This window comes from Ahaetulla prasina, chromosome 12 (assembly GCF_028640845.1).
Source record: "Ahaetulla prasina isolate Xishuangbanna chromosome 12, ASM2864084v1, whole genome shotgun sequence".
NCBI lineage: Eukaryota > Metazoa > Chordata > Lepidosauria > Squamata > Colubridae > Ahaetulla > Ahaetulla prasina.
Window position 1 is genome coordinate 18510239 of NC_080550.1, and position 26026 is coordinate 18536264.

General features: G+C 41.5%; 1 protein-coding gene across 1 annotated transcript in view; it reads right to left on the minus strand.

Annotated features, from left to right (window-relative positions):
* Positions 1-19848: 19848 nt before the first annotated feature.
* Positions 19849-26026, minus strand: part of ADAMTS18 (ADAM metallopeptidase with thrombospondin type 1 motif 18) — a 132418-nt gene continuing 126240 nt past the window's right edge. The window contains exon 23 of the mRNA XM_058154984.1: positions 19849-21502. Coding sequence (XP_058010967.1) covers positions 21387-21502 — 116 coding nt within the window. The 3' untranslated portion in view covers positions 19849-21386. The remainder of the gene's footprint in view (positions 21503-26026) is intronic.

Genomic DNA, 26026 nt, shown 5'->3' on the forward strand with positions numbered 1-26026 from the left:
GAGATTTTAAACATGGAAAAACCAAGGAGGAAGCAGTCAGCTGGAAAACAGGAATACAGTGAAATATACTTCTGCATAACCCTACTGTTTTCTGAGTTGAAAGTCACCAAAAGAAAGAAAGAAAAAAAAGAGAGAAAGAAAGAAAGAAAAAGAGAGAAAGAAAGAAAGAAAAAGAGAGAAAGAAAGAGAGACAGAGAGAAAGAGAGAGAAGGAAGGAAGGAAGGAAGGAAGGAAGGAAGGAAAGAAAGAAAGAGGAAGGAAGGAAGGAAGGAAGGATGGATGGAAAGAAAGGAAAAAAGAAAGAAAATAAAGTTCATTTATCATATAAAATAATTTTCAAAAGTAAATTATCTTTTGTTAAATCAAATGAAAACCTATAGAAAAAATATGTAGGATCATTTTTCTGCAGAGCATTGCTATTGGACATTGGCTTTTTTTTTTTTTTAAGTTGCACTACTCACAAAATACTGCTATTCTTGGCCCTAAAGCCGGTGAATTTATGTGAAAAATTAAGCCATTGATAATGCAGTTGATTAAACCCTTCTGAGACATCACTTGAAGGAAATGTTTTCTCGGAGGAGTCCTAAGATATGTTCTCAATCTTCCTCCTCCCTCATTAAAGACGACTGAAGAGCAGCTAGCGAAGCAAGTCTTAGACAGAGCTTGAAGTTCAGAAGGTAGCGGCTAAATTGTTGTTTCTAAAGCTATATATTTGGAAGCAGGAGAGTTTGCCTGTCAGAGTGAATTAAGGCAGGCTTGGGAATAAAATCTTTCCCAAGAAAGAAAGAAAGAAAAATGTCTCAGTGAGGAACAAGGCAAAGGAAATAAAGAGAGGAACCCAAAAAGAGCTTCACTATCTATTTAAAATATTTTGCAGTGGGAATTTTTTTTTTAAATTTATATCCCGCCCTTCTCCGAAGACTCAGGGCGGCTTACACTGTGTTAAGCAATAGTCTTCATCCATTTGTATATTATATACAAAGTCAACTTATTGCCCCCAACAATCTGGGTCCTCATTTTACTTACCTTATAAAGGATGGAAGGCTGAGTCAACCTTGGGCCTGGTGGGACTTGAACTTGTAGTAATTGCAAGCAGCTGTGTTAATAACAAACAGACTTAGTCTGTTGAGCCACCAGAGGGAAAAATTTGGTTATTGGGCACAAGTCAACAGTGAAATGCACTTCCCTTCGCTACCGGTTCGGGAATGTGAGCGTGCGCGCCTCTTCTGTGCCTGCACAGAGCCTTCTGCAAATGCTCAGAGGGTAAAAAAATGGGAAATAATGATGTCTCAGTGGGTGGGTGGAGCCTCTTGCCACCAGTGCTACCGGTTCGCGCGAGCCGGATAGATCCAGCCGGATTTCACCGCTGGCTCAAGTGCATGTTATCATGAAAAATACTCTACTAAAGGGAAGTCTATGCCTTTGTAAGTGTATTTTTTTAAAAAAACAAGTTTTTATTGATTTTTTAATTTCCCCCCCTACACATATACATAGTTTATGGACAGAGTATTGGCCATATCATATCTTATACAATTTAACAAATACATTTCATTTCATTTTATTACAGTTTCTGCCAAAGTATTCTTTTTCCATATTTTGATCATGTCTTAATATTTCCATGCTCATTTATATAAATCACATCATCCTTCGCCCTCCAGTTCTAATTTCTCCATTTTTACTAATATTTATTCTCTTTTATTATTTTTTAAGCTATTTCAATTTTTATCCTGATATATTCAAACATATTTGAGGTTGTCTTTCTTCCATTTCATCTTTTCCATTTTACAGCAATCTTTCTTCTCCTTCTCATTCCTCTCCCTCCCTTCTTTTATCCTTCCTACTTTCTTCTCTCCTCTCCTACTCCTTCTCTGCTTCCTCTTCCTGTCTCCCCCTCCTCCATTCTTCCTCCCTATCTATCCTTCTCTCCTACTCTTATTTCCCCTCCCTTTCTTCCTCTTCTCTTGCCTTTCTTCTTTCTCTCTCCCTCCTTCTCCCTTTCCACCTCTCTCCTTCTTCTTATCTCTCTCTATTGCTGTATTAATTTTCATTTCAATATTTTTAACTATGGTGTCCAGACAACCCCAATTTTCCCATTTATTAAGTATTTTTCTCAGCATTCCCCTCATATGTTTTAATTATTAACACTGTCTTCATCTTATTCGATTTTTACCTTACAATCTTTTAATTACTACAACTTTATAAGTGTATCTTATGCGTAAAATAGAGTGTTTGAAAAGCCTGGCATGATTCCAATCAACATTTGGTTCAGGAAATTTTAAGACAAAAAAAAAATCAAGAAAAGACATGTATGAAAACCAGCCTCAAGAATAACAAACTTCTCCAGCTACGTTCCAACCAACTCAAGAAATGAGAAACGGTTACCATCTCAAAATCAGGGAAGCAGGGTAATTAAATAATTTCCGAAGAAGGAAAATATGGGATGTTAACAAAGAGATAAGAGCTTTGAAATCTTAATTCTATCTGTTTTTAAATAGACTCATTTTAAGGAGCCAAGAGTTTTGTACACCGCATTCCTATGGAGGGTTGGATTCCCTTCCCTTCCCTTCTTCCCTTCTTTTCCTTTCCCTTCGTTTCCTCTTTCCCTTCCCTTCCCTTCCCTTCCCTTCCCTTCCCTTCCCTTCCTTTCCTTTCCTTTCCCTTCGTTTCCTCTTTCCCTTCCCTTCCCTTCCCTTCCTTTCCCTTTCCTTCCCTTTCTTTCCTTTCCTTTCCCTTCCTTTCCTCTTCCTTTTCTTTCCCTTCCCCTTCCTTTCCTTTCCTTTCCCTTTCCTTCCCTTCCCCTCCTCTCCTCTCCTCCTCTTTTGGTTTTCCTTTTAACTACTTTTCAGCATCAGGACCACAGTCTCTTTCTTGGGCAGGTGGATGTCTAGAGAAAGGGGGGAACTTGGAATAGTGATTTCAAGAACAACTTTAATTCCTGGGGATGCCCTGTCTTTCTCTCTAATGTTCATTCAAGCTCCATTTATATTCTGGTAGTCCAAATCCTATCCTGGAGGCTGGATCAAAGAAGCTTTTAAGGGCAGGCCATCAATGGCAAACTGACTCTCTCTCTGCTGGGCCTACGAGCTTTAGTGCCTGCTGAAGAGAAAAACAGGAAAGAAGGTAGCCAAGGCATCACCATAGGAATTGAATTCTAAACTAATCAGGGCAGAGAAAAGGAAGTATTTTTTTACACAACGCATAATTAAATCTTGGAATGCAATACCACAAGATATGGAGCTGGCTACCAGTCTAGCGGGCTTTGGAAAAATGGTTTGGACCAATTCATGAAAGCCACGGGAACCTGTGGTATTGGCCTTGATGGCATTGTGATTGGGTCAGAGTTTGCAGTGGCAATCACATCCAGAAAGCACACACCAGTAGCTGTTTAAGCAGGATTCAATAACTTCTCTTTATATATAATATACACATGAAGTATATATACAATACCAAAAGCAGGTTTTCCAACATGGTAGTAAATACAAGCAAAACAATACAAGCGGAAGAGTTTCAGTTTCAGTTTTAGAGCTCAGCACAGCATGCAGCTTTAGTACAGAAGCTAAGCTAAGCCACGCCCAGGCTCCTTGCTGTCTGAAACAGCAAACAGCCCCCATTGGCTGATCTGTTGCCTATGAGTATTCATACTCTGGCAGATTGCCTCTGCAATGGTCACCTGTTGGAGATTAGTAGGCTTCTTTTAAAGATGGTTGGCTACTGTGAAAATGAAATGATAGACTGGATGAACCAGGAGTCCAATCCAGCAGAACTTATGTTTTTATGTTCTTATGAGGTCTCATCCCTTCTGTTTGTCTGCCAATGCTAGACAAGACTTTAGATTACAATGCTGTGACCACTACCTTGCTTGTTTTCTCCCATACACCAAACAAAGCTGCTGCTTGTAAGGGGACTTAAGGTTTGTCTTACAAATTTCTACCACCAGAAATGTAATGTGCATTAGGCTTACCGTACATTAATATTCTACCCTCTGAATCATTTCTGACTGGTTTATAGAATTTATTCAAAGAAGCAGATGAATAGATTGATTGGATTCACTGAACCGAATCAATTCAATCACCTTCTATATATATCTCTGCATACATTTAATTATTGGAATGGATGGAACTGGAATAGAGGTGGAGATCTGTCCAAATCAATTCAGATTTTTGGATTCAGTTAATTGTAAGAATCAGTCTGAGCAGTCAAACTGGACAGAGCATTCATATTTATTTGAATCTTCAAACTGAATTATATACCTGGAGGTTTTCAAACCCCCGGTTTCTAGAGTTGTATTCGTTCTCCTTCATGAAGGGCAATTTAATTTTTTTTAAAAAGTTCTTCAAAGAACTATCAATATTCCGGAGGTGGAGGTAGATATCAGGAGGATCTTTAGATAATCAAGGAGAGATCCAACCTAGAAACAAGGAGAAACTTCCTGACAGTGAGAACAATTAACTGTTGGAACAGCTTGCCTCCAGAAGTTATGGGTACTCCATCACCGTAAGTCTTGATGAAGAGACTGGACAGTCATTTGTTTGAAATAGTATAGGGCAGTGGTGAAATCCAAATTTTTTTACTACCAGTTTTGTGGGCATGGCTTGGTGGGCATGGCAGGGGAAGGATACTGCCTCTGGTGGCTCAGCAGATTAAGTCTGTTTGTTATTAACACAGCTGCTTGCAATGACTGCAGGTTCAAGTCCCACCAGGCCCAAGGTTGACTCAGCCTTCCATCCTTTATAAGGTAGGTAAAATGAGGACCCAGATTGTTGGGGGCAATAAAGTTGACTTTGTATATAATATACAAATGGATGAAGACTATTGCTTAACACAGTGTAAGCCGCCCTGAGTCTTCGGAGAAGGGCAGGATATAAATTCAAAAAAAAAAAAAACCTCCATTCCCATGTCACTCCAGGGGAAAGATACTGCAAAATCCCCATTCCCTCCCCACTCTGGGGGAAGGATATTGCAAAATCTCCATTCCCACCCCACTCTGGGACCAGCCAGAGGTGGCATTTGCCGGTTCTCTGAAATACTCAAAATTTCTGCTATTGGTTCTCTGAAATACTCAAAATTTCTGCTACTGGTTGTCCAGAACCTGTTAGAACCTGTTGGATTTCACCCCTGGTATAGAGTCTCCTGCTTGAGCAGGGGGTTAGATTAGAAGACCTTCAAGGTCCCTTCCAACTATTCTGCATCTAGAAAAAAAAATGGCTGAAGAGAAATACAGATGACAAATTAAGAGAGTGACTTGGAGAGTTTTATCCTATTGCATTTATCAAAGAGGCTTGTTAAAACCTTAAAGAACTCTGTGTGATGGGAGAAAGAAGAAATGAAGATAAATAAACCCAACAACAAATCTGAATGAAAGATGAAACAGTTGAAGAAAAAGTGATCTAGTCAAAGTCACAGATCTCTGCAAATGTTAAATATAACTTACCACATTGATAGATGTGTAATTTTAGATTATTTTTTTCCAGGGAAAAAAAACCTCTAGTATTTTAGGAATTGACAGGGGGGGAAAAGCCACTTATAATAAAATGGGAAGAAGAACACTTTATGCACGACTATATTTAAGAAATCTGAGCCTCTAGGTGTGGTTTTTGTGTATACCAGTTACACTTCCACTAAACATTGTTGGTTTTGATAATAATGGCTGTGCTTTATTTTTAAGAACAAACTTGCATGGTTATTTGTTCTTTAACGTACTGGTGACACTCCCTTCCATGTGTACACAGCATCAGCTACAGAAAACAGGGCCACAAAGTAAGGTTTCACAATTTAAGGCAAGGCACCGTCCCTACTTGTGGGATATGTAATTACAGTGGTGTTCTTTGAATGGTTGTCTTGAAAGTTAAATGCCAATTAATGAATGCCAAATTGGAAGGGTGTGGCAGAGATGATAGAGGGGATTGGGGTTGGGTTGTTCAAGAAGCCAGAGACACAAATGAACACATCTCAATTTCTTTTCTTTTTTTTTTAAAGAGAGTGTCAGCGTTCCAGAAAAACCCCTCCTGCAGAAAAGACTCTGAAGCAAACATCTTTCAAAGTTCTTTTACTAGCATAGGTAAACTGGCACAGCTGGATAAACTCCGAATCTGGGGATCCGGGTTTCTCCCTCAGTAAGACAAACTCCAAAATCCCCATCCTCATGACCCCTCTGCCGATCACATGCTCCAATCGCCAACCGTCCCATCTCGAGACATCACTCCAACCACTCCTTCTCCAGATATAGGCACGGCCTGACCTTGACCGGTAGGAAGAATGTTATTATGTCTAATGGCCCCTTCTACCAAATCCCCCCTCCTACTTTCCCACATATTGGAAGGTCCAAGGTTGACTCAGCCTTCCATCCTTTATAAGGTAGGGAAAATGAGAACCCAGATTGTTGGGGGCAATAAGTTGACTTTATATATAATATACAAATGGATGAAGACTATTGCTAAACACAGTGTAAGCCGCCCTGAGTCTTCGGAGAAGGGCAGGATATAAATTCAAAAAAAAAAAAAACCTCCATTCCCATGTCACTCCAGGGGAAAGATACTGCAAAATCCCCATTCCCTCCCCACTCTGGGGGAAGGATATTGCAAAATCTCCATTCCCACCCCACTCTGGGACCAGCCAGAGGTGGCATTTGCCGGTTCTCTGAAATACTCAAAATTTCTGCTATTGGTTCTCTGAAATACTCAAAATTTCTGCTACTGGTTGTCCAGAACCTGTTAGAACCTGTTGGATTTCACCCCTGGTATAGAGTCTCCTGCTTGAGCAGGGGGTTAGATTAGAAGACCTTCAAGGTCCCTTCCAACTATTCTGCATCTAGAAAAAAAAATGGCTGAAGAGAAATACAGATGACAAATTAAGAGAGTGACTTGGAGAGTTTTATCCTATTGCATTTATCAAAGAGGCTTGTTAAAACCTTAAAGAACTCTGTGTGATGGGAGAAAGAAGAAATGAAGATAAATAAACCCAACAACAAATCTGAATGAAAGATGAAACAGTTGAAGAAAAAGTGATCTAGTCAAAGTCACAGATCTCTGCAAATGTTAAATATAACTTACCACATTGATAGATGTGTAATTTTAGATTATTTTTTTCCAGGGAAAAAAAACCTCTAGTATTTTAGGAATTGACAGGGGGGGAAAAGCCACTTATAATAAAATGGGAAGAAGAACACTTTATGCACGACTATATTTAAGAAATCTGAGCCTCTAGGTGTGGTTTTTGTGTATACCAGTTACACTTCCACTAAACATTGTTGGTTTTGATAATAATGGCTGTGCTTTATTTTTAAGAACAAACTTGCATGGTTATTTGTTCTTTAACGTACTGGTGACACTCCCTTCCATGTGTACACAGCATCAGCTACAGAAAACAGGGCCACAAAGTAAGGTTTCACAATTTAAGGCAAGGCACCGTCCCTACTTGTGGGATATGTAATTACAGTGGTGTTCTTTGAATGGTTGTCTTGAAAGTTAAATGCCAATTAATGAATGCCAAATTGGAAGGGTGTGGCAGAGATGATAGAGGGGATTGGGGTTGGGTTGTTCAAGAAGCCAGAGACACAAATGAACACATCTCAATTTCTTTTCTTTTTTTTTTAAAGAGAGTGTCAGCGTTCCAGAAAAACCCCTCCTGCAGAAAAGACTCTGAAGCAAACATCTTTCAAAGTTCTTTTACTAGCATAGGTAAACTGGCACAGCTGGATAAACTCCGAATCTGGGGATCCGGGTTTCTCCCTCAGTAAGACAAACTCCAAAATCCCCATCCTCATGACCCCTCTGCCGATCACATGCTCCAATCGCCAACCGTCCCATCTCGAGACATCACTCCAACCACTCCTTCTCCAGATATAGGCACGGCCTGACCTTGACCGGTAGGAAGAATGTTATTATGTCTAATGGCCCCTTCTACCAAATCCCCCCTCCTACTTTCCCACATATTGGAAGGTCCAAGGTTGACTCAGCCTTCCATCCTTTATAAGGTAGGTAAAATGAGGACCCAGATTGTTGGGGGGGGGCAATAAGTTGACTTTGTAAATATACAAATAGAATGAGACTATTGCCTTATACACTGTAAGCCGCCCTGAGTCTTCGGAGAAGGGCGGGATATAAATGTAAACAAAACACACAAAAAAGTGGCAGCGCCGAAGTCTTCGGCCTAATATGGCTTCCAATGCTGACAGAGAGATTTAGATAAAATTAAGAAGAGACTTTGGGCTCTCCCTCAGTACAGATTTTTATGAAAAACAAATGGATAGCAACCTATATATAGGAGCAGAAGAGAGGGTGGCATTAAGAGAGTTATCAGTCTAGAGTCAATATGTTATCACAAGCAATCCCCCTTGGATTCCATTGATTCTTATCTAGCACCAATTTAGTACAGGCTGTTAGTTGACTGTATTTTTATATATAGGCTTCAGCAATAAATCAACTGAACCACAACTTCATGTATGCACCTGATTCTTTGTCCCTGATATTATAGGAAGTATAGTAATAAGCTCTGTATTTTTGACAAAATTGCAAAAATAAAAATAAAAATGGTGTACTTCTGTTAGTCTGTTGTAAGCATCATGAATTCTATTTAGGTTTTCATTGGAATTCTTTGTCCCACAAGATAGATAGATAGATAGATAGATAGACAGACAGACAGACAGACAGACAGACAGACAGACAGACAGACAGACACACACACACACACACACACACACACCACATACAAGACATATATATATATATATATATATATCTTTATATATATATATATATATATATCTTTATATATATATATATATATATATATATATCTTTATATATATATATATATATATATATATATATATATATATCTTTATATATATATATATATATATATATTTGTTTTCTGAGGTTTTCACGGGTGTTTGTATATAGGTCTTTGGTTGTTCGGGTTTTCTCCCGTGTAAAATTGGAAGTGTCTTGGCGACGTTTCGACGAAGTCTCATTCGTCATCTTCAGGCTTCAGCTTCGTGCTTCTGGGAGCAATGTGTGATCGCAGCTGTTTCTTCCTTTTAACTGCTAGTGGGGGTTTGAACTCCCCCTGCAGCACAGATTAGACTGAGCACAACCAAGCCCCCACCAACACAGGACACACCCCCATCCAATCAGAGCACAGAAAAAACCCCATCCAATCAGAGCACAGCCAAGCTCCCACCCAATCAGTTCAAACCCCCACTAGCAGTTAAAAGGAAGAAACAGCTGCGATCACACATTGCTCCCAGAAGCACGAAGCTGAAGCCTGAAGATGACGAATGAGACTTCGTCGAAACGTCGCCAAGACACTTCCAATTTTACACGGGAGAAAACCCGAACAACCAAAGACCTATATATATATATATATATACTGTATTGTGGTCTGCCAGCAGCCTGTGGAACTGCCAGCGGAGTCAGACAGCTATGAGGCTGAGGAAGAACATGGGCCAGTCCTGGAGGCCAGGGAAGGCCCAGATGAGGACTCTGCGCCAGAGACAGAGATGGGCCCAGGGCCATTGGGAAATGAGATGCGGACTCCAGAGTTTCCAGAGGCTGACAATACAGAGGCAGAGGAACAGGAGGAGCCTGTTCCTAGTGCATGCATGAGAAGAGCTGCCAGAAGGCAAGAGCAGCTAAAGCAAAGAGGATGACTCGGAAGTAGGGCCAAGAGATGATTGGCCCCTCCCATAAGGCTTAAAAGACCAGCAACGGCTCTTGGGCTCTTTGTCAGAAAACGTTGGTAGACTTGTTTCTTTTCTTGCTGCATTTATTTCTTGTCGCCACCTTCTGCTTCTGAACTTTTGCCAAGAAAAGCCTTTGGTATTTTGCCTAATTAGACCAAGGTTGGTGATAAGACTGAAGAATTGTGTTATGAAGAATTTGTTTTGAATCAGTTTGGACTATGCTGAGAATGAATTTAATTCTCAGCTGTTCTAATAAAGTCTGTTTTTGAACTGATTGAGCCTAATAATACCTATTTGGGCCTGGGTCGCAACAAACAGCCACATAAAATCATTTTATCAATACCAAACAATTAACATTTGTACTGGAAGAGACAACTCATTTGAACTTTTTTTTTTTAAGTTGCATCTCAGCATCCTGGAGGTTTGAGGTTCCTTTGTTCCAAGGGGTTTCTTTTACCATGGTAGAAAAGGTATAAAGTGTATTGTCATCCAAGGTGTATTATCATCCAAAAGAAGGCATGGTAAGCAAAAAATGTATACCCATCCATTTGAGAGAAACCTCTATTATTAGTTTCCTCGTGTTAATACAATTTATGTAGTTGAAGTTATGGATTGCTGCTTCTTCATAAACTTCAGAAGTTTCATTTATTAAGCCTGGAGCCAATGTTCTTGTTTCATCTATTATTTAAATGGTTTGTTTTAAGTTTTAAAAATACATGTAGATTCATTGCTTCAAAGCAACGTGCCATCTTCCTCCCCAAATACACTATGAGCAGCTATCATCTAGTTCTTCCTTTAGAAGTACCATCAACTTTCCCACCCACCAAAAAGAGATAATGAGAGATAATCTGATAATTCTGGGGAGCAGTCTCAACAGTCATATAGTAAATTGGACTGGCTACACCCAGCATTGCAGTTCTTGGGTGAGAAAACCTTTGTGTCCTCTGTACCAAATAGCAATAGCACTTAGACTTATATATCGCTTCACAGTGTTTTGCAGGCCTCTCTAACCAGTTTACAAAATCAGCATTTTGCCCCCAACAATCTGAGTCCTCATTTTACTGACCTTGGAAGGATGGAAGCACGGGTGGGATTCAGCAGGTTCGAACCGGTTCAGGGTAAACCGGATGTTAATTTTAATCTGGTTCGCCGAACTGGTTATTGCAAGGACTGACTGACCCCTCCCACCACCCTCCCCCGCCCCTCCCAGGAATTTCCATGCAGCCCGTTTTGGATGCCAGGTAAGTGCAGGGCCCGCACAGAGGCTCTTGGAGGGTGAAAAAAGGGCCTGTTTCAAGCCTCTGGAGGGCCTCTAGAGCCCGGGGGAGGCCGTTTTTACCCTCCTAGAGGCTCAAAGAAAGCTTCCAGAGCTTGGGGAGGGCAAAACAGTGGACCTACTGGAAGTCTGAAAATAGGGCCATTTCCGGCCTTTGGAGGGCCTCCGGAGCCCGGGGAGGGTGAAAATGGTCTCCCCCGGGCTCCAGAGGCCCTCCAGAGGTCCAGAAAGAAAGCCTCCGGAGTCTGGGGAGGGCAAAAAAGGCCCCCCATTGTGCAGGAGGCCAAGTAGGCCATGCCCACCATGACAACATCCACCCAGCAACCGGGCAGAGAACCAGTTGCTAAAATTTCTGAATCCCACCCCTGGATGGAAGGCTGAGTCAACTTTGAGCCACTCAGAATCGAACTCCTGGAGTGTGCAGTGAGTTAGCCTGCACTAGCAGTACTGCATTCTAACCACTGTGCCACCACAGCTATTACAAAAGAGACCACTGGCTAATGCAAGTTTTAAAAGCTTATCAAAGGCAGACCCTCCACAGCAACAGGCCAGAACACTAGAGAATTCCATATACTGATTCCAATATGGAGCAAAAACAAAAGCACAAAGATCTGAAGTTGGACACAAATCTCTGGGAGGTGCTCTGATATAACCCTGGGTGCTGGCAAAGCTTGATTAAGGATGTTACTGTCCTCTCAAGAAGACATGCTAGTCATCTTTGTTGCTGCTGGTTTGTTCATGGGCTGGGCAACCTGTCAGAATCCCACTCTCTTTATCTGAATTGGGTCTTATCTGGGTCAAGCTCTTTGTCTCTTGAAGCTGCAACAGATATCTGACTGCACTAAAGGAGAATATTGGTATTTCAGGGTTGAAATGAGGGGTCTTTGGTCAGGGGTGGGCTTCAAAAATTTCAGCAACGGTTCTCTGCCCAGTTGTTGGGTGGGCGTGGCCATGATGGGTGTGGCCTAGTTGGCCTTCTGCACCATGGAGGGGGGGGGGCATTTTTGCCTTCTCAAGGAAGCTTTCCTTGAGGGCGAAAACTGCCTGTCCTCGGCTTCGGAGGCCCTCCGGAGGCCGGAAACAGGCCTATTTGGGTCCTTGAGTGGCGCAGACTGCTAAAACAGTCTGTTATTAACAACAGCTGCCTGCAATTATTGCAGGTTCAAGTCCTACCAGGCCCAAGGTTGACTCAGCCTTCCATCCTTTATAAAGGTAGGTAAAATGAGGACCCAGATTGTTGGGGGCAATAAGTTGACTTTGTATATAATATACAAATAGGATGAAGACTATTGCTTAACATACTGTATTTATTTTATTTATTTATTTATTTTATTTAAATTTTTATACCGCCCTTCTCCCGAAGGACTCAGGGCTGTGTACAGCCAAAGATAAAAACAGCAAGTATACAAAGTTAAAATATCAATTTAAAATACCTATTCCACAATGGCCGAATTAAAACCGTCAAATTGACCTAACCTAAAATACCCCATATAAAATTACAAAGAATTAAAACTTTAAAATTTAGAATTTAAGAAATCAGTCCAATCCCGCTTGAATAAATAAATGAGTTTTTAATTCCCGGCGAAAGGCCCGAAGGTCAGATATTTGGCGCAAACTGGGGGGAAGGTCGTTCCAGAGCGTAGGTGCTCCAACAGAGAAGGCCCTCCCCCTGGGGGCCGCCAGCCGGCATTGCTTGGTGGACGGCACCCTGAGGAGACCCTCTCTGTGAGAGCGTACGGGTCGATGGGAGGCATAAGGTAACAGCAGGCGGTCCCGTAAGTACCCGGGCCCTAAGCCATGGAGCGCTTTAAAAGTGGTAACCAAAACCTTGAAGCGCACCCGAAAGACCACAGGTAGCCAGTGCAAACTGCGCAGGAGCGGTGTTACCCGGGAGCAACAAGGAACTCCCTCGATCACCCGCGCAGCTGCATTTTGGACTAACTGGAGTCTCCAAGTGCACTTCAGGGGTAGCCCCATGTAGAGAGCATTGCAATAATCCAGGCGGGAAGCAACGGTAAGCTGCCCTGAGTCTTCAGAGAAGGGTGGGGTATAAATGTAAATAAATAAATAAATAAATAAATAAATAAATAAATTTCCAGCATTCTGGAACTTCTGGGAGGCCCGTTTTTCCCCCTTCCTGAGCCTCCACATGGGCCCTGCACTTACCTTGCATCCAAAATGGGCTACATGGAGACTCCTTGGAGGGGTGGGGTGGAAGGGGTGCGGTGAGGTGGGTGGGGCCAGCCAGAAGTGGATTTGGAGGTTCTCCAAACTGGCCATAACATTACCCACGGGTTCTCCTGAACCCGGGCGAACCCGTAGCAGCCCAGCCCTGTCTTTGGTGCTCTCCAAGCTCTTAGCTAGACTAGCACTGATGATGTTACCTAGTTTGAGTGATGAAAACATCTGTAAAAAAAACAACCAAGCTCAGAGAGCACCAAGGATCCCTCACATCTGATTGCTTTCTGGCTTTACAATCTGGTCGGCCTCTTTTGTCTCAAAGAGGTCAACAAGACCTCAACACCATGATATGTTCTTTGAATTAGAATATGTTTCTATCAAACATTTGTGACCTAGGGTACTTTTTTTGTACAATGTCATTATCTGCTTTCATTAGCCGTTAACTCATCATTAGCTTCACAATGCAACAGACATTGTGCTTTCTGTGGCTCATTCAAGCAAGATGAAGGTAACGTTCCTCAGTTTTGTAGCTAACACTGTCCTCTTCTGCTAATTGGTAGCCTGAAGTGGGTAATTCAGAGATCAAACCGTGATACTTTCTAAACAGGATGTTCAAACCATCCCTTTTTAATGAGTTTCTTACACTGAACTTACTTATTAAAGGCATACAGTTTCCAACAAAAATTAGGGCAAAAACACTCCAGAAGAACTGACTCACTGTCAGTTTGATTTATCACTAGCTTTCAAAATGATGGAGTAAGGGGCATAATCTTGAATATGCTTTCCTCACCTCTTGAGAAGTTTGATGAAATTCATGAGTTTTTTTAAAAAAATGAGCTAGCTTTCCTAATTTGGTAGAAAATATAGGAACACTGCTGAAACTGAAACATTAATGGAAGGGAACATAAAATGATGGTTTGCTATGCTTATTGGAAGATGATTAGATTATTTTTTTGAGTCCTACATTCGTCTGATGGAGGGTAGAAAGGTAACCCTGAATTTTCCCTCAAAAAGAAGAATAGAAAAAAGAAAAACACAGATTTTTTTTAAAGAAATCCCAAGACATACCTATTACCTTTTGCAAAGTATAATTTAGACCGTTTCCCCTAAAATAAGACATCCCCTGATAATAAGCCCAATCGGACTTACACACACACACACACACACACCTGAAAATAAGCCCTCCTCGAAAATATTTAAACGCACGCACAGCCGGTCCCCACCATTTCCCCTCTTTTCCTCCATGCACCCCAAAATAATAAGATCTCCCCGAAAATAAGGCGAAGCGCTTATTTCGGGGTTCAAAAAAATATAAGACAAGGTCTTATTTTCGGGGAAACGTGGTAGACATACTAAAACCAGAGCTGAAGATTTCTTCTTCTTTCCAATAAATGTGTTACATTACAGCCTAAGTATACTTTGTTTCCCCAAAAATAAGACTTGGTCTTATTTTCTTTTGTGTCTCAAAATAGGCACTAGGGATTATTTTTAGGGAGTATCTTATTTTTTTCCAATGTACAGGAGGCCCAGTACTTCTACTTGCTCATGTTGGAAGAAATATCCATCTGGGTTCAGTTCCAAGTGGGGACAAAGACACTGGAAACATGGAGACTGCTTGGAAAGATGGTTTAATGGTGGTCAGGATCACATGGCTTGAGTTCCTGAACAGAAAAAGGGCTGAGATCCTGTGTGCTCCCTGGCTTTATGCTTTTTCTGAGCTTTGAACTTTCTGGGGCACAGGAAGAGTATCCTGATTGGTTGTCAGACTCCCAGGTGGTCTAGGGGTCTTAGCTAACATTGTAGATTGTCCCTCTAGCTTGCCTGAGCCTTGCCATGTGGTGAGTTTCTGTTCTATTGTGTTGCAAATGATGGTCCATTGACGAAGGTGGGGGGATTGAGTGAGCTTGGCTGAAGCCTTAATTGCCCATTGACAAAGGTGGGGAGAATGAGTTTCTACCTTTGACCCATTGACAAAGGTGGGGGGGTGGCAGGAAGTTGCAGTGAGCTGCTTTGTCTTTAAAACATGTTTCTCCATTTCTCATCCAGGGAAATATATTCTGCCTTTTAAATATTTTCTAAAATATTTCATTCTTCTAGGAGTGGGGTGGATGCTAAATTCCTACACTCACAGTGGGGCAGGAGGCTGGCTGTGCAGGCTCTTAAGTAGGGCTTATTTGGAGGATAGGACTTATATTAGGCACATACATAAAAACCATGCTAGAGCTTATTTGCAGGCTAGGTCTTATTTTCAGGGAAACAGGGTATGTACACACACACATTGCCAGCCTATGTAAGTATTTCTCTTTCTCTCTCTCTCTTTCAGAAGCAGAATTCAAGCAAGGGGCAGAATGAAAGGTAAATAATTACAGCTGAAAACTGCCTTTAAACAAGATACCCAATTTAAGAAAAAAAATAATTTCATCCCATCCCAATAATTCCATATCTTTCTCTCATACCCAAATGACTCATGCTCAAACACATATCCGTATATAGCCTGTAGAGCTTCTCAGTCATCCAGGCCATGGATGTCCCAAAGGGTTTCTTTTGAAGACGTTTTGCTTCTCATCCAAGAAGCTTCTTCAGCTCTGACTGGATAGTAAGGAACGGGAGGATTTATATTCCTGGCAGACATCTGGTAATCTGCATTCTTTTAGATTTGGATCTGCATCTTTTTAGATTTAGATCCCTTTTAGAGGGTTGTTGAAGCACTTGGAGGTTTATCTGTGTCCTCAGGGTCACCTGCGTAGTGATCCTGGTTACTGTATTACTAAGTTGACCCTGAGGGCACAAATAAATCTCCAAGTGCTTCAACAACCCTCTAAAACAGGGCTTGTCAAATTTCCGGCCCGTGGGCCGGATGCATCATGTGCTGGCCATGCCCACACCCGGTTTAGCGAAGGGGGAAAAGTCCCGATAAGTCATGTGATGCCACCGTCACAACCTGAGTTTGACACCCCTGTTTTAGAGGGTTGTTGAAGCACTTGGAGGTTCTCTCAAACCCCTGCAAACTCCCAGCAGTTCACCTTCGGTCTCTGGGCCAGAGAAATAAGTTAAAGGGAATTTAAAGTTTCCTTTCATTTCCTGCATTTTAAACAACAACATAAATCTTTCTGAAATTGCTATCAGTATTTTAAACAAAGCTTCCTTAACGCCTTTGGGAGTTTTCTATGAAATGCAAACAGCAGTTTTGAATGAAAAATTTAATCAGGACAGTGAACGAGAGAAAAGGATGAATTTCCCCTCTCCAGAGGTCTGCTAAGGTTCCATTCGCAGAATAGCAGTTTAACCTCCCACTGTGTTTGGATTCAAAATCATAAAGTCAACCCAATGTGGAATTTCATCATTATCCCTTTAACTTTAGATAGGATCTAAGAAATCAAGAGAGTTTTGATTTGTTCTGTGTGGTGATAATTGATTAACTACAAGGTTGAAGGCTGAAAGGAGTAGTAAGTTACCCTGATTAGTGAAATTGGTTCAGTTTGTTTAGCACACATTTTTTTTCCCCTTAAGCTAAATTATAACCTTTTTGGTGGCATGTAATAAATAGCTTTGTCTATAAACCAATATGGTTGGAGGCTAAATAAAGAAGGAAGGAAGGGCATGGTTCCCCAGGGCTGTGGTTTCCTGACCATGTTCTGAGGCCAAAAAAAAAAAAAAAATTGTAACTCATCATGAATATTGGAACAACTATATCAGCAGAGAACTCAAAAAAAACCCCATCAATGTGTGGAAATTAACTGCTCTTTGCCCTAGAGGTTGAAAATTGAGACTATTAAAAGTCTCAATTTTTAAAATGTGCTCAACTGAGCAGGTTTTAAGCCCTCGACTTACAACCACAATTGAGCCCAAAATTAATGTTGTTAGGTGAAACCTTTGCCCCATTTTGCAAATGTTAGTAACACGGTTGTTGAATGAATCACTGTAGTGGTTAAGTTAGTAACACGGTTGTTCAGTGAATCACTGTAGTAGTTAAGTTAGTAACACAGTTAAGTTAGTAACACGGTTGAATCTGGCTTCCCCATTGACTCCACTTGTCAGGTCGCAAAAGGTGATCACATGACCCTGGGACACTGCAACCATCATAGATATGAGTCAGATGCCAGGCGGTTCTGAATTCTGATCATATGACCATAGAGATACTGCAATGGTCGTAAGTGTGAAAAACTCTTTTTTTCAGTGCCGTTGTAAATTCAAATGGTCACTAAACAAACTATTGTAAGACAAGGACTAGCTACACTGAAGTAGCGCCCCCAACATGGGTCAAAACCTGACACAGAATAGGCTGGGCAGAGATCCGATTAGTAAACTTGTTATTTTTTCAGTGACTCACATTTTTCAGTTGGACTGATGATTCAGGTTGAATTGTTAAACCAGATGCATTCATATCGTCTGATGATTTAGAAAGACCTTTGACCTGAGAAAAATAGAATGACTCAATTTTTGGAAGCAAGTTGGAATGATCAAACCAAGCAATGATCTGAATCAAACCATTGGTCTCATCTGAATAGGTCCGAAACCAGGGGTGGGCTTCAAAAATTTTAGCAAGGAGTTCTCTGCCCAGTTGCTGGATGGGCGTGGCCTAGTCAGCCTCCTGCACCACAGCGGGCGGGGGGGGATTTTTGCCCTCCCCGGGCTCCAGAGGCTTTCCTTGAGCCTCCAGGAGGGCGAAAACAGCCTCCCCAGGCTCCGGAGGCCCTCTGGAAGCCGGAAACGAGCCCATTTTGGGTCTTCCCAAACTTCCGGTAGGCCTGTTTTTCACCCTCCCTAAGCCTCTGCGCGTGCCCTGCACTTACCTGCATCCAAAATGGGCCACGTGGGGATTCCTGGGAGGTGTGGGGTGGAAGGGGCCAGCCAGGAGTGGGATTTGGGGGTTTTCTGCACGGAATCTTAGCTAGAGGTTCTCCTGAACCCCTGTGAACTCCCAGCAGCCCACTCCTGTCCGAAACCAGCTTGCAAACCTTAGCAAAGCCTTTAAGAGGAGGGGGGGCGGAAATAAGACACATACCTTAATTGATGGCATCGTAGAGGAGCGAGATGTACTACAGGGAGTTAAATCAGGGTTTGTTTAACAGAAATCTGATCCCGAGAGAACTTTGCCTGTCATTACAATAGTGAAGATGCTTGAACAAGTCATGCATTCTTCACTCACATTCATAATATATGCGTTATTGTTAATTGACTGATATACAAAAAAAAAGTAGGAAAAAAAGCACAATAAAAAAAAGACTACATTTAGATTTAGAAAAATACTTTTTAAAAAAAGATAAATCGCTTTCTAATGATGCTTCCAATCACTCCCTTCCATTTATATCACCAACCTCTAACCATTGTTTAAATATTTAAGCTTTGCATTAAACATTAAGTAACGATTGCTAGTTTCTATTTAAAATCTTAGAAACCATATTGCAGATGTCTAAATCTGCCTTGCTCTGTGATATATTTTACCCTGCTTCAAATTGGGTGTTTTTTTTTAAAAAAATGTCGTGGACATATACTATCAATTTTGCCATTGTAGCTTAGGCTCCAGTCTGATACAGTAGGTAAAGTATCTCTTTTCCAACTGGTTTAAAATATGGGCCATTAATGGTGTGACGTGGGACTGCAACATGAAAAAGTGCCATGATTTGATACTCTATGAAATAACCAGTAAGGCTGAAAAAGCACAAGATCACAGATATGCAAATAACATCGAGTACAGCTTCCATAGTTTATTCAAGACTTTTACAGGTACCAAAACATAATGAAATAGAGTATTTTTTATTAAAACTTATAAAACAATTAAATAATACAATTTATGCTTTAAGTTTGTTCATTTTTTTTTCCTTTTACATCACAATCTATACTTCTATGCAACATTTCCTTGCATTGCCATCACTTACTTGGGAAGCCAGTGATAAAATTAAAAAGAAGGGAGAGCTATGCATTAATAAATTAATATTTTTTACATCAAATAATAAAATAGGACAGTTGTAGAACAAAAATTGGTCAACACCTTTTTGGAGAGAAAGATCTCTGTCTCTCTCTCTCTCTCATTTTAAAATGTTCAAGGAAAGTCTACTCAGAATTCAAGATCGTTGGAATAATCATTTCTTAATGCATCGCATTTCATGTTGTTCCTTGCAAAAGAGGAACTGCTAATTTTGACTGACCACTTTCTGACATTAATGTTGACATGTCTAATTTTAGATCAGAAATGATAGTTTGGAGAGCCATAAATCTGAAACTACATTCATCCGGGGATGATGTGGGATTGGCTGGAATGAGGACAAAAATGTCCAGTATAGCCATACCCCAGAAAATTCCATCAAAATATAAGCTTCTTTAACTGTATTGGTTTTAGCGAAGAGATCTCCTTGTACTCTAGTTTACCATTTGAGCATTCACAATCTATTCTTTCCATAATGGATACAAGTTGTTTCTACTTATTCCACGAATGGTGAATCCACTAATATCAGTTGTACTGCAAACATGGGCTGTGACTGTATTTATGTGCCAATTGTCCTAGATCAGGGGTCTGCAAACTTGGCTATTTTAAGCCTTGTGGACTTCAACTCCCAAAGTTCTTCAGCCAGCTTTGTTGGCTGAGGAACTCTGGGAGTTGAAGTACACAAGTCTTAAAAGAGCCAAGTTTGCAGACCCCTGTCCTAGATCAAATGGGGGAAAATATTTTCCAGCAGAGAAACACAAGTATACAGGACCACCAGTTTGACTAATTAATACAGAGCTTCTTTTTCTGATAAACACATATATTTTTTTAAAAAAAGCAACAACCAGACAGCTATCCCTAGCTCAATTGTCATGTTCGTCAATTTCCTTTAAGAACAGGTTTCTGACTTATCATGGTAGACTTAATAGCTATATTTGCACAATGCTTAACATGACTGTATGGTATGATTAGTTTATGGTTTAACGTGTTCCATAAAGAGGTTGGGTTTGTATTATATAGCAAATAATAAAAAGAACACAAGACAAGGATAAAATTAACCAGACATAGCATGTTACTGTAACTGAATGCAGTTGGTAGATCTTTAAATAACCTGTTCAAAATGTTATACAAAAATAGGCAGTGCACTTAATCCTTGAACCTATAAATCCGTAACTGTGTTTGTGTTTAGCATGACTGATCATATCTGGAACATAGAAAAATGCAGGTTTGTTTTCTGGCCCTGTTTATATAAATGAATCCATAAAGAAGGAAATTTCTTTCAAGTGGTTTGCAGATGGAATGGATAAAAAAAAAAAAACACTATTTGTCTGCATAAAAGTTCAAGTAATAGCAGTTTGCATTTATGTTTGAATTCAGCAAGATCTGTCTGAAATGGTTTAATGCATTTCATGCAATTCCTACTATTTCAGCCATAGTTGCAAATTTCCTTTTCATTTCTTTTAATGTTTGAATAGAAAAAAGGTCTGGTTTTTACAAGGGACACCCAAGTTCTTAAACAGTCAGCAAAAATCAACTTCAATGTTTAATGTAAACAAGAAGATGGTGGAATTTTTGAATGCCTGTCAACGTGAGCGCTAATAAGGCAAAGCCCATATATAAGTGGTGAAATTTTCACAATTTCATTCTACTTTGCTCATACAACACAGAAATGCTATGTTAAAAAAAAAAAATCAATGGGGGTTTTGTTGGATGAATACCCCAAGGAATGCCAGTCCATTCAAGTAGCTAGTAAACTATGACTGATTTATTGCTAAACGTGGAAAGAGTAACACGATAAAGCAAGGAATTCCATTTTGATATGGCCCTTAGTTTCCCAGAAGCACCTGAAATAGAAAAGCACCTTTAGTCTTGATTGCAGCATAGTGTTTGTCTAGCTATCACACTTCTGTTGTGTATAGCAATTCACAGTCTCAGCAACCACCATTGTAATAAGCCTAAAGGACATGGTCCTTCTTATGAAGGACTCTGCTGACAAGCACAACATTAGCTAACATGTCTCCATAGAATGTTCTACTTCTCTATTTTAGGCTCTCTGTCTTGACTCTATAGTGAAAAAGTTGGACCATCGTGTCAATATGCCAATCCAGCCATGAAGTGGGAAGATTTCTTAATCTTATTCCATCCTACGTTCAAAATCCAGTCCTAGAAGATTCATTGTAAGGTTTACCACCACGATTACTGCTCCATGTTAGAAAGTTACTGTTTTCCTTGACAATCTGGGTGACGTTTGGTTCTCTGGAAAACTCAATCTTGACAAAAAAAGAATCAACCTGTTGAAGCCTCAGCCTGACATGTTTAAGTCAGTTCTTCCACGTGCAGGATTTGCAACACTGTTTGCCATAAAATTTATGGTTGCAGACACCATGTTGAGGAACCAGATGGCACCAAGCGAAGAAGTCCACACAAGAAGGATCGTCTGTTTTGATGAAATCACAGACAGTAGATTGAGTTTGCAATTCAGATTAAACACAATTAACATTTCACTCAGTGTGCTGTATAGCCTTCACGTTCTATCAGATTTTTTTAAAAATTGATGAGAACTGTTTGAGAATGTTTCAGGGACTTTGGATATACAACGAAGCTGTTTTCTGTGGATTTACGTGCTAGAAAGAATCTATCAGCTAACAATTTCCGAAATTAGTATTTTGCATTATATAGTTATTTAGCAGAGTAGTGCTGAGCTAGTTGAGGAATGGAAAGAAAAGGACTTCCATATGCAGTACACAAAAAGAATGCCCACAGACTGTATTTATTTTATAAATTATCTTTTCACCTCAAATCAGTTGTTTTAAGATACTGCACAGCCAAATAATTGATTTGTGGTTCATGTTCTCTTCTTAAAGCATGTAATCATGTAGGTCCTATATATTAAAAAGCAAGCTACATGAGCATTAATGTGCTGAAAGGAGTTAGGAAAGACTGCAGCAAAAGTCAGCTGTTTCTGAAATAAAAAACCACCTTTCAGTTTCTTGTTAATAAGGTAAAGGTAAAGGTTCCCCTTGCACATATGTGCTAACCAGGAGTGAAATCTACTTACCTTGCCTACCAGTTTGGAAGTGCACATGCAGCGCATACCTGCCCGCGTGACATGTGCATGTGCATGCGCCGACCCTCTGTGCATGCACAAACCCTTCTGCACATGCGCAAGGGTAAAAAACAGGTTACTTCCTGGTTTTGTGACAGGTGGGCAGAGCCTCAAGCTGCCATCGTTACCGGTTCTCCAAACCACCGGCCATCATCGCTACCGGTCTGGCCAAACCAGGCCGAACCAGGAGCATTTCACCCCTAGTGCTAGTCGTTCCCGACTCTAGGGGGTGGTGCTCATCTCCATTTCAAAGGCAGCATTGTCCAAAGATGTCTCCATGGTCATGTGGCCGGCATGACTAAACCAGCCAAAGGCGCACGGAATCCTAGTCCCTTCCCACCAAAGCTGGTCCCTATTTTGCTACTTGCATTTTTTACGTGCTTTTGAACTGCTAGGTTGGCAGAACCTGGGACAAGTCACAGGAGCTCACCCTGTTACGCAGCACTAGGGATTCGAACCGCTGAACTGCCGACCTTTCAATCAACAAGCTCAGCGTCTTAGCCTCTGAGCCACCACATCCCTCTTAATATTCTTAATAGCTTATAGCGAAAAGGCAGAGGAAATTGCCAACATAATACCAGAACATCTAGTTTAGTATTGTCTGTGCTAGAGATGGGGGCTCTTCTGGACTGAGAGATACCCCAACAGTTATGAGAACGAAAGAGCCTCTGGATGATGATGGATGTTGATTAGGGTATTTCTCTCCTATCCCACACAGCCCCTTTTCCTGGGCACTTAGAATAGGTTTGACCATTTTCCTTCTTACCTCTGATTTCATTAAGTTCCAGTTCCCCAAAATGGTATTGGTTTTTAGCCAAATGTAGTCAAAAATGTGCTATGGTTCCAAAAGTGGTGGTGTGCTTTCCTGGGGCCACATTATGTCAATTTCTGCTTTCTAGTAACCAATTCCAACTTCCCAGAGTTGCGGATTAAAAGCAAAAATTAGCCTTATCAAGATTGGCATTGACCCCCCACCCCCACCCCCGACAAAGCAGAGGTAACATAATAAATATAAATAGAATGAGACTATTGCCTTACACACTGTAAGTCGCCCTGAGTCTTCGGAGAAGGGCGGGATATAAATGTAAACCAAAAAAAAAAAATGTATAACTTTCCATAGTTTTTTGCTTAGAGTCTCTAAACTTTAGAGAAAGAGAAGAAAAACCCTTGGCTGATAACAGCTTCTCCAGGGGAAAAAAGCCAGACATTATGAATTCATTACAACTCATCTTCCACATAGGAGCATCCTATAGGACTGGAGAATTGAACCATTTCTGCACCCAAAACTGTTTGCTATTTGTGTTCAATTCTGGAGGAGCAGCAATGAAATCTGAAGCTTGGTCTTCTTTGTAAATAGCTCAGCCAGCCACACCATGCATGGTTTTCTTCCAAGAAGACTAAATTGACTTATAGTTTTGCAGTTTGCAGGACAAAACAAGATACTCCAGATGACCAGCTGAGCAGACCAGCTTGTCTAGGGAAGCATGTTCATTCTCCCTAAAAAAAAACCCACTCGGCCCTCCTCTCTTTTTGCCCCCATCATCTCTCCCTAATGTTTCACGGAGCAACGTGGTGGGTGAATGAAAGTGTTTGGCTTCAGTGCCGCTCAAGCACAGCTGGCCTTATTCGCCGGTGGAAACGAATTAAAACCACAGTGAGGAAATAATTGATCTCTGGAGTCCAAAGATCTAGTTGTGAGAAAGCAAAAAAAGAAAAAAAGGAAAAAAAAAAGCTTTTTGCAGCTGGGAAAGGAGAAGGCTAAACCAAAAATGAGTAATAGGATCCATTCAGAGGGGTTTCATTTTTCTACTTTTGCTTCCTTGTATTAGATGGAAATTGTTTCGGTGTGTATAAAAAGGCTCCCCTCACACATATGTGCTAGTCGTTCCCGACTCTAGGGGGCGCTGCTCATCTCCGTTTCAAATCCAAAGAGCCAGCGCTGTCTGAAGACGTCTCCGTGGTCATGTGGCCGGCATGACTAAATGCAAAGGCGCACGGAACGCTATTACCTTCCCACCAAAGGTGGTCCCTATTTTTCTACTTGCATTTTTTACATGCTTTCGAAACTGCTAGGTTGGCAGAAACTGGGACAAGTAACGGGAACTCACCCCGTTATGCGGCACTAGGGATTTGAACCGCTGAACTGCCAACCTTTCGATTGACAAGCTCAGTGTCTTAGCCACTGAGCCACTGCATCCCTATATCAGTGTGTATAGGGCAAGGCTAAAAATGGGTAAAAGGAACCGCATTAATTTACTGGAATAATACTTTTTTCAAAGGTCCATGTTTCTGTGCATATTCCAGAAAGGCAATATTCAGGAAAGAATCAGGCAGAATCTGTAGGAGGAAAGAAGTTCCGGAAGGAATAAGAAAGCCATGACTTTGGATAGAGAATATTTCTTTCCTAGCTATGATGCAGAAACTTTTGATGGCTTAGAGCCGTGATGGCAAACCTATGGCATGCGTGCCAGAGATGGCATGCAGTGCCCTCTCTGATGTCACAAGAGCCGTTGTCTCAGTTCAGCTCTGCTGCGCATGTGCATGAGCCTCCTGCCGGCCAGCTGGTCTTCGGGTCTCTGCCGCGCATGTGAGTGGCTGTGCACCCATGCACAGGGTGGCGTTGCATGTGCAGGGGGCTGCATATGCATATGCAGGGGTGGGGCATGTGGGGAGGTGCATGCACATGCATAGGGGTGGGGTACATGCAGGGGGCCGTGTGCATATGTGCATGGGGAAGGGCACATAGTGCATATAGTGCATGGCTTAGGGCCTGGGTACTTACGGGACCGCCTGCTGTTACCTCATGCCTCCCACCGACCCGTGCGCTCTCACAGAGAAGGACTTCTCAGGGTGCCATCCGCCAAGCAATGTCGGCTGGCGGCCCCCAGGGGAAGATCCTTCTCTGTGGGGGCTCCCACCCTCTGGAACAAACTTCCCCCGGGTTTACGCCAAATACCTGACCTTCGGACCTTCCGCCGCGAATTGAAAACACATCTATTTATTCGCACGGGGCTGGCCTAAATTTTATTGGTTTTAAATTTATTACTAATTTTAATGGGGTTTTTAGTTTTATATATTTTTAAAGTTTTTAGGCCAATTATATAATAAGTTTTTTAATTTGTATTTTAATTGTACATTTTTGTATCGTTTTGTTTTATTTTGGCTGTACACCGCCCTGAGTCCTTCGGGAGAAGGGCGGTATAAAAATTGAAGAAATAATAATAAAATAATAATAATAATATGTGGGAGTGGGCCGCATGTGCAGGGGTTGCATTTTGGAGGTTTGGGTGCATGCGCATTGGGCACTCGGTACGGAAAAGGTTAGCCGTCACTGGCTTACAGGAAGGTTCTGACAAATCCACCCTTCAAAAGCCACACTGGGATATACAAAGGTGGTAATCCACTGGTGGGATTCAAATAATTTAACAACCGGTTCTCTGCCCTAATGACCGGCTGGATGGGCGTGGCCATGGTGGGCGTGGCCAGGGGGTGTGACAGGCAGCACTCGGCCTCCTGCAGCCCCCTGGAAGCAAAAATGGGCCGCGGAGGGGACGTGCTGCCCCCTCCCCCCTGTGCATCCTGTTTTGGGCTCAGTAGGCCTTCCTGCAGCCTCCTGGGAGCAAAAACGGGCCATGGGGGGTGCATTTTGGGCCTAAGAGGCCTCCCTGCACTTACCTAGGAGCCAAAATGGGGCATATGGGGACTCCTGGAAAGGGTGGGGTAGGAAGGGATGAGGCCAGCCAGAAATTTAACAACCGGTTCGCCCGAACCGGCCCAAACCGACTGAATCCCACCACTGGGTAATCTCACCCTTCAAATTGGTTACAGTGAGCATGTGTTAGAAATGACCGTACA